The sequence below is a fragment of the Xyrauchen texanus genome, chromosome 17 (assembly GCF_025860055.1).
Source record: "Xyrauchen texanus isolate HMW12.3.18 chromosome 17, RBS_HiC_50CHRs, whole genome shotgun sequence".
Lineage (NCBI taxonomy): Eukaryota > Metazoa > Chordata > Actinopteri > Cypriniformes > Catostomidae > Xyrauchen > Xyrauchen texanus.
This window is the reverse complement of record NC_068292.1, coordinates 12,879,962-12,888,999: the sequence shown is the minus strand read 5'-3', so window position 1 is coordinate 12,888,999 and position 9,038 is coordinate 12,879,962. Positions and strand designations below refer to the sequence as shown.

At 37.7% G+C, this 9,038-nt stretch overlaps 1 protein-coding gene across 7 annotated transcripts in view; it reads left to right on the top strand.

The window, feature by feature from the left end:
* Positions 1–1,571: 1,571 nt before the first annotated feature.
* The window catches only part of LOC127657916 (protein MTSS 1-like), a 106,545-nt gene continuing 99,078 nt past the window's right edge, over positions 1,572–9,038 (top strand). For 6 of the 7 annotated variants that reach the window (XM_052146906.1, XM_052146910.1, XM_052146905.1 and 3 more), the window contains exons 1-2: positions 1,572–2,044; positions 6,303–6,364. In XM_052146906.1, coding sequence (XP_052002866.1) covers positions 1,973–2,044; positions 6,303–6,364 — 134 coding nt within the window. In that variant the 5' untranslated portion in view covers positions 1,572–1,972. The remainder of the gene's footprint in view (positions 2,045–6,302; positions 6,365–9,038) is intronic. The other variant, XM_052146904.1, reaches the window with a different exon arrangement.

Below are 9,038 nucleotides of genomic sequence, written 5' to 3'. Positions count from 1 at the left end.
CCTAAGATGTCAGAAATTGTGAAGGAATTGTTGAGTTTAAATGTATTTGTCTAAGGTGTATGAAAACTTCTGACATCAACTGTGTGTGTGTGTGTGTGTGTGTGTGTAGCGTGTATTTATCACTTTGTGGGGACCAAATGTCCCCATATGGATAGTAAAACCCGAAATGTTTGACCTTGTGGGGACATTTTGTCGGTCCCCATGAGGAAAACAGCTTATAAATCATACTAAATTATGTTTTTTGAAAATGTAAAAATGCAGAAAGTTTTCTGTGATGGTTAGGTTTAGGGGTAGGGTTAGGTTTAGGGGATAGAATATAAAGTTTGTACAGTATAAAAACCATTATGTCTATGGAAAGTCCCCATAAAACATGGAAACACAACTGTGTGTGTGTGTGTGTGTGTGTGTGTGTGTATATACACACACACACACGCTGGCAGCCAAAAGTTTGGAATAATGGACATATTTAGCTGTTTCGGAAGGACTTTTTTACTTTTATTCACCAAAGTGGCAATATTAGGCCAAAAAAGGGCAAAAAAAGAAAAAGCTTTCTCTAAAAACTTGTCAGTCAATCAATGTTTTGAGGAATGAAGGCTATACAATGCTTGAAATTGCCAAAAAAAAAAAAAAAAACTGAAGATTTCACACAAAATTGTACACTACAGTATTCAAAGACAAAGGACAACTGTCTCTAACAAGAACAGAAAAAGATGTGGAAGTCCAGATGTACAACTAAACACGAGGATAAGTACATCAGAGTCTCTAGTTTGAGGAATAGACACCTCACATATCCTCAGCTGACAGCTTCATTGAATTCTACCTGCACAACACCAGTTTCATGTACAAGAGTAAAGAAAATACTCAGGGGTGCAGACCTTATGGGAAGAATTGCAAAGAAAAAGTCACTTTTGAAACAGAAAATCAAAATGAAAAGGTTAGAATGGGCAAAGAAACACATTTGAGCTTTTGTGGGATCAGCTAGACTATAAGGTGCGTGAGAAGTGCCAGACAAGACAGACACATCTATGACAAGTGCTACAGGAAGTGTGGGGTGAAATGTCACCTGACTATCTGGACAAACTGACAGCTAGAATGACAAGGATCTGCAAAGCTGTCATTGCTGTGCCAGGATGATCTTTTTGAGGAGAACTCTTTGATGTAGTTTAAGAAGTAGTAGTTTTTCAAATTGAAATATATAGTTATCAATGTCCTGACTATACATTGTGATCAGTTGAATGCCACTTTGGTTAATAAAAGTAGGACTACCAATTTCTTTCCTAAGAGCAAAATCTTGTACATTATTCCAAACTTTTGGCCGCCAGTACATATATAAGCTGAACTTATATTAAACGGGGGAAAAAAACATTATATATATATATATATAGTTTTTTAAAAATCAACCATAAATCTGTGTATAAAGGCAGGCAAACCTACGCACAATCAGTTTATTACAGAGTGAGTCGATCATTCTAACTATTTAAGGGGCAGGGCGACGCTTTGCCGCGGCGTGAGGTGCAGGGGAAAAGTGGCGGGGCGCTACGAGGGCGCGCCTGGAGTTTCGGGAGCGCGTTTGTGTGAACAGACAGCTGCTGCGGTTCGGCTTCAGAGAGACGTGTCGTTTTTTGTTTTGTTTTCAGTCGCTTAGTTTGGATCAGAAACGACATTGGATGGTTCCCTTTCCTCTTTGTTTTACCTTTGCAATCCAGGTGGACTCGCATTATTATGTTTTTCAACCTAAAGTCATGGAGTGTGCGCTATCGTGGGGCAGAAAGGGGCTTTTAAATCTATCTTTGCCACACTCCATCGACTGATCTTCATCACATACCATACAGAGGTTGGATTTTATTTAAAACCTGTTTTCTAATTACTTCGGATTTCAAAGTGATCTCGGATACGTTAAAAGCGTATTGGTCTTTGGGGCTGCAAACAATTAAAAATACTTTTCACTTATTGTTTTTTTAAAAGCAAAACAATGGAGGCTGTTATTGAAAAAGAGTGCAGTGCTCTTGGTGGACTTTTTCAGATCATTATCACAGACATGAAGGTAAAGGTGTTTTTGTTTTTCCTCTGTGCATCCAAAAATGCTTGTCCATTACATTGTTGTCATTATCATCACTGTCAACAAACTCAGCCAGACTGGCAAAGCATTTGCTTTTTGTCACAGGTCATGCAATATAGCTAGAAGCCATATTTCACCTATGCCTTAATATCCAATTGGGTTTTTTCAATCATATTTCTCATATGCATTTGTATATATATAGCAATTATATTTAACATAAACATTGCTGTAGTTAGGTTTTTGCCATATCTTTACATTGCAGCATGAATGCAGCTGTTGCATTTGTGGGTCACAGATGCAATTTAATACATGCATGGTTGAGATACATTGGTCATACTGACCTATTTTTAGTGTATATGGATTGACTGGGTTCGCTCTGTTGTGTCTGCATTGGCTGTGCGCCTCAATGCATTTCAGATTTCCCTTGGAAACGCATCAATCCATTCATTAATCATGAACGAATCATGTCTGAAATCTAGGTTTATGTGTCAGTGTGCAGCTAGGATGTACACTGGTTAATCAGGGTTGACAAATGTCTTAAAGATTGTGCTGAATGTAGCACACCTGTTCTAAGGAGTCCAAGGAATGTTGGAATTCTGTTGACCTCAGAGGTCTCAAGACTGGTGTGAAGAGCTAAATGGGGTGGAATGACATCTGGTGTGAAACCCATGTCATTCTAAGGAAATCAGAAACATGTTGGACTCGAGTCATCGTCAATCTTAAAATTTAGCTTTAGCTTTTGCAAACAGTGTCCAACATCTCAATAGATGTGCCATCTAATAGAAAAGATGAGAGCCTTTGCATCGCGTAGACTGGGCTGAATTTGTCAAATCATCTCTGTTTCTGTCAGCGTAACTTTTTTTAAAGGGATAGTTCACCCAAAAACGTACATTCTTATCATCTACTTACCCTCGTGTTGTTGTAAACCTGTAAAACCCCTTCTACAGGTTGGTAATTTTCATATATAATATTATTATTATTATTACTACTTCCCTTTTTCTTCCCAATTTGGAATGCCCAATTCCCACTGCTTAGTAGGTCCTCGTGGTGGTGCGTTTACTCACCTCAATGGAGACTCCCATCATGTGGAGGCTCATGCTACTCTTACACAACTTACCTAGTGGCCCATTGAGAATGAGAACCACTAATTGCAAATTGTTATCCCATGTAACTCTACCCTCCCTAGCAACCGGGCCGAATTTGTTGCTTATGAGACATGGCTGGAGTCACTAAGCACACCCTGGAATCAAACTCATGACAGAGCTACCCAAGCCCCAGGTCATTTTCATATATGCTGTCTAATTATCAAAGACCTGGATGGAAAATGAATTGACACAATGTGACTCACTGTGGCAGCCCATTTTAATTTAGCTGTGTGTGCTGCTTTGCTGTAACTTTGTGATGCGATCAGTTTTCAGGTTTCTGAAATATTTACAGATGTTATGAGAACTCGGCCACTAGAACATTGCATTTAGATTGTCAGTGTTCCTCCGGTTAAAACAAAAAGTGGTCAACATTTGATCGTGTTATACCAACTGTATGCTATAAAACCTGATCAGGTGATTCTATAGAATAGTTTGCTTTTGACCTAGTTGAGTTACCTCGCCACTTTTATCTGAGTCAACCTCTCATAGAATAAAACTGTCAAATATGTCAGACAATCAGTGTATTACCGTTCGAGTGTTTACATAAACTCAAGAATTGGTTACTATATAGTATAACTGTTCATTAATCTGGTGGTACAGGGCCAATATGATCTTCGATTGGTCAGGAAACTTAAGATAATGTACTTAAGTGCTCTCAGATAATGCAGCCCAGCTTATCTGGGAATGAATCTGCCTTTTATATATGAGAAAGTCAATGGATATGTGTCTGTCTTCCTTTAAGTGGACAATGAGTTGCATATTTCACACAGTCATAAACCAATGCAAGCTGAGTCATGTTCTTCTCTCAAACTAATGTAACACAGGGTTATGCTCTAGGTTTGTTTTGTTCCAGAAAGTAAAGAAAAGTACCAGAAAGTATCACATCACCAAGCAGCATACAAGATATAAAGCATTATGGTAAAATAGTGATTCTCACAAAACCTGTCAAGAGAATGTCCTGGTCCTATTTTACTCTTAAATCAAAAGAAACAAATAATACATTATATTTGCAAATAGAAAATTTCGATTACTTCCATGACAGTTACATAACAGTACATTTAACCTGCAAAAGAAAAGTATGGTCATTATTATATAATCATTACCGCAACATGAACAAAACATAATTGCATTGTAAATTATTTATACATCATAGTAGTATTCTATTAGATCTGCCTTTTAATTTTTGCTGATTTTAATTTAGATTATGATTGTATAGCAGCATCTTTCTTGCAGTAATACATAAAATTACTTGTTACAGTATTGAGAAGCATCATTAGGGTAATTTTATATTACCCTAATGATAGGAACAATAAAAGTACAACTTTTGGATGTGTTAATATAAAATGTCTGGACGCTAATGAGAAATGTGCTAAAGTGTTACAATGCAAAAAATCTTAAAGGGATAGTTCACCCAAAAATACAAATTCTCATTATTTACTCACCCTCATGATATCCCGGGTGTGTATGACTTTCTTTATTCACCAGAACACATTTGAAGAAAAATACAAAAATATCTAACCTCAGTAGGTCCTTAAAATGCAAGTTGATGGTGATCAGATTTTTGAAGCTCCAAAAAGAACAGACAGTCAGCATAAATGTCATCCTTACGAAACCAGCTGTTAAATTAATGTCTCCTAAAGTGAAACAATGTTGTTTGGTGCGAAAAAATATCAATATTTAAGCACTTTTTAACTATAAATCATTGCTTCCGGTCAGCAGCAGGAGGGGATACAATTTTTGATGCTAAAACATCTGACATTTTAAAACAATCTCACCTAAATCTCATATGGGGTTTCTTTTCCCAATTCTTACTTCTAGTTTTATTAGATTTTTTTAAATATACAGCCTGAGCCAACATTATAGCCCTGCTCTTTAGTCACTTGTTTGCTAGCAACATGTGATGCAATCATGTGCTGACTTAGATTTATATTGTTGATCTTGGCAGATACCTTTAAAAAATACTTCAACAGGTAGTTTAAGGGCTGTTCACCCAAAAATGAAATTCCTTTTGTTACTCCCCCTGAAGCCTCTATGACTTACTTTCTTTAGTGGAACTCAAAAGGATATGTTAGGTAGAATGTTAGTTAGGAATCTCTTACTATAGTTACTATTCACTGTCACTGCATCTTTTATTTCTTTTTCTCTCCACACAATTAAAGTGAATGGTGACTGAAACAAAAATTCTCCCTAACATCTCCTTTTGAGGTCCACAGAAAAAAGAAAAGCATACAGGTTTGCAACAAGACAAAGACGAGTTAGTAATAGCTAACTAACATTATGAGAGCGCCACAACGTGAAAGGTGGCAAAACTAGATCACTCCATCTTCGCAGTTTTATCAGAGTTTTTATTAGTTTTATCGCATCGCTCTCTCGCTTGCAGAGATGCAATACAATGGCATTTGCATGTTGAAGTAACAGGTTTAGAGATATGTAACATCTTAAGTTCAGTAAACATGTGCTTCCTCACTGCGTACGCTCGAACTAAACTCAGCAAGCGTTCAAGCTGCATGGGAAAGAGGGATGTGGAAGAGCTGATGTATTTGCCCAGATCTTGTAATTACAGTTTGATACAAAGAGAAGATTTCATATGTTCATCTCTATGGATTGGTTTACCAATTCTTAGCTACATGTTGAAGTGAATAAAATAATGATGGGATTCCTTGCATTTTGAACGTGGAATTTGCGGCAGTTAATTCAATTGTGCGCAAAATCACCCAAAATGGTATACATATTTTGGAAAACCACGTTAATGCCATTGTGAAGGAATTTGGTTATTATTCAGTAAAGTGTTATGTATGAAAGTACTATAATAATACCAATATTGTGTCACGGTAGTACCACCAAAATACTGTATGTAAAGGTTCTCAAAGTGTTTATGGTTTATCATTGTGCGTGTATAATTTTTTCTTCTTTGTTTAAAAAAAGCAAATGCACAGAAAGGCTTTCTATGCAAACCGTTATTATTGATGCGTCACCATCAAAGATCCTTTTTTCCATTACCATGACCATGTTTGTGGTGTGATTAACCCATTGGACGTCAATGCTCTCCTTAGAAATGTAGCAATAATATTAATCACATTTTTCTGTTGCATCTACAGAGCAGTTATCCGATTTGGGAGGACTTCGTCAGCAAAGCTGTGAAGCTGCAGTCTCAGCTCAGGTAAGAGTTTAATTTCTGTCTGCATGTTCATGATCACCTTTGCTCAGGGAAGCATTTGTGTGGGAAGAATAGTCATATTTTTTTATGGCCTTTATTTTAATGGTTGGGTAGTGCCCTGAGGAAGGCAAGCTGTTTTAAAGTGGAGGCGTCTACTTGTGCAGAGTTCAGTGGAAATGTGCAGCCCCTCCCTCGGTGCTTGGGGCCATAATTTGCAGTACGTGAAGATCTGCTGTTGTCATTAAATCCTGATCTTGTGTTTCTACTTAAGCTGTGGAGAATGCATGACCCTGCTGCAGTTAATGCATGTGTGAGATGGAAACACTTCAGGTGTTTGCAGTGTGTTTGAAGATGTAGTCATTTGTACACTTTTTACACAGATTTTGTTGGACTTAAAACCAGCAGAGCTTTTAGAAAGCAGTATAGGGCTGGAATTTAACTATTTCAGTTCTGATTCGCTTCCACTTAACGAATCCGATACCTTAGCATTTCTTACTTTTGGTTAAGAAATGCATTTTTTATGACATCATATTTTCACAGTATTGCTTTAGCATCCACGTAAGCGTTCATGTAAAATCGGCAACATTGGTTTGTGGGGTGTACACTAAGCTGTGAATTCTAGAATATTTCTATATATCTAGACATGTCTTTGTTACTTTGCAAATGTAGTAATATTCCAACTGAGGCTTGAAAGTGTTTGTCTCAATATGTTTTATGGTGAATACGTGAATCACACATCTTACATTGTCCTCATTTGTTGGTGAGTCATGTCCATTCATTGCCTCCACAACTCTAGTTTACACAGGCAGTTGTAAATATGTTGAAATCTGATCGGCAAACAACACGTCTGTTTGATCTAGCCAGGCATATAAAGGTCAAGAGTGAAATTATACTGTACACACGCTTGGACTGCTTATGGCAGCTTGTTCAGACCTTTCACATTACATGAGCAGAAAATGTTTCAGAATTCAGTTCCCACCAGTTTTAATGGGCCATTTTAAGTTAACCATTATGGTCTTACCCCAAACTGATTCTTGAAGGGGTTTGGGACAGTTTTGTTTAAATATGGACTTGGTATTAGCTCTTTCAACTCATGATGCATGACCAGAGTGTCTAGTCCCAAGTTGGATACTCCCAAGTAAACTCCTTTTGAAATTTTGGAAGAATTTGGTGAACTTCCCTTTTAAGAAGCCTAAGCCCATTGGTTAAGTTTCATCTCAGGCATTAGATGCTGTTCTGTGATCAGTGGTCGTAATGTTAGAGCACTGGGTATGCCAGTTGGGAAGTCCCTAATGAAATCCATGGCTCGCATGCTCTATAATCACATCTCGTTTAAAGAGGCTAAAGATGCTGCGCTCAAATTACAGTTTTTTTTGGGTCATCTGTATATTTTGTGGCTAAATATCTCCTCTCTTTTCCTGTCTGATGTCACCACACTGGCGATTCTGAAAATCCAGCTTACTCATGACCCGAAACATCCCTCGTCTTGAGTTTTCTTCCTTTTCCCACTCTGATTTGTAAAGCAGCTGCATTTTTTTCTCCATGTTTTTTTTTACGTTTTCATTGCCATTCAGTTGCAAACCCAATGCCCTCAAGCAGTGTAGTTCTGTTTACAGCCGATACCAGCAAGACAACTATCAATTTACAAGAGACTTCAAAGACTAGAAATGAATCATTATCTTTACAACGCAATCATTATACTTACTGTTTAATGACATCGCTTTACCACCATATTTGGCATATGTAAATTTGCTATATGCCAGATGAGTCTGATTCCTCTCAAGGTTGGTCTCCCTCCATTACTTAATCATCTTATAGAGTTGTTTTACTTTCCACAGTCTTTGGCTGCTCACAGGAGACTTTTATACAGTGGGAATCTGCTGTGAAACAGTATGTATTGTGAAAAGCTCTTTTCAAATAAAATTGGCTTGTTTTTGTTGCAGCACATATTAACAGACAACGTTAAATGGTTAAATTCCTCTGAGTACCTTTGTACTGGGATGTTTGCTTGAGTACCTTTTTCTCCAGCGTATAGCCAAACTTTGACGTTATTGAATAAGTTAAGGCAATTTAGTCTTCATTTCTGTCTAAGAATAGATTGGAATGCATTGGACTTTTGCTTGTTTTGGCTGTCATGTGAGGGATGATGTTTGTTTTTAGCGAGACTATTCAATGAGGGAATTACACTGTGACGCCTCTGAGCAACTCCTCTGAATGCCTGAGTTGATTACAAGTGTTCAGTGTGTTTAAATAGAGACCAGCATGGAAGGGAACAACAACGTACTCCACCAACAGTTTACAGATGGTGCCACAATAGTGTCAATTTAACAATATAGGGCCTTAAAAATTAAGATACAAAAATGCAAAGTTTTTTCTTAACTGTTGTCTTAGCCACCGTGGTTCGAATCTGTGTTTTGTCCCACTGTTTTTCCATCTGATTTTCAGTTTCCAATCTTAATATTTCCATTAATACTACTTGTAATATCCAGTCAGGCTTCCTAAGCAACCAATTGGCCTTGTTGCTAGGGAGTGTGGAGTCACATATGTTAACCTCCTCGTGGTCGCTATAATGTGGTTCTCGCTCTCTGTGGGGCTCGTGGTGAGTTGTGCGTGGGTGCCGTGGAGAATAGTGTGAGCCTCCACACGCGCTATGTCTCCGCGGTAACACGCTCAACAA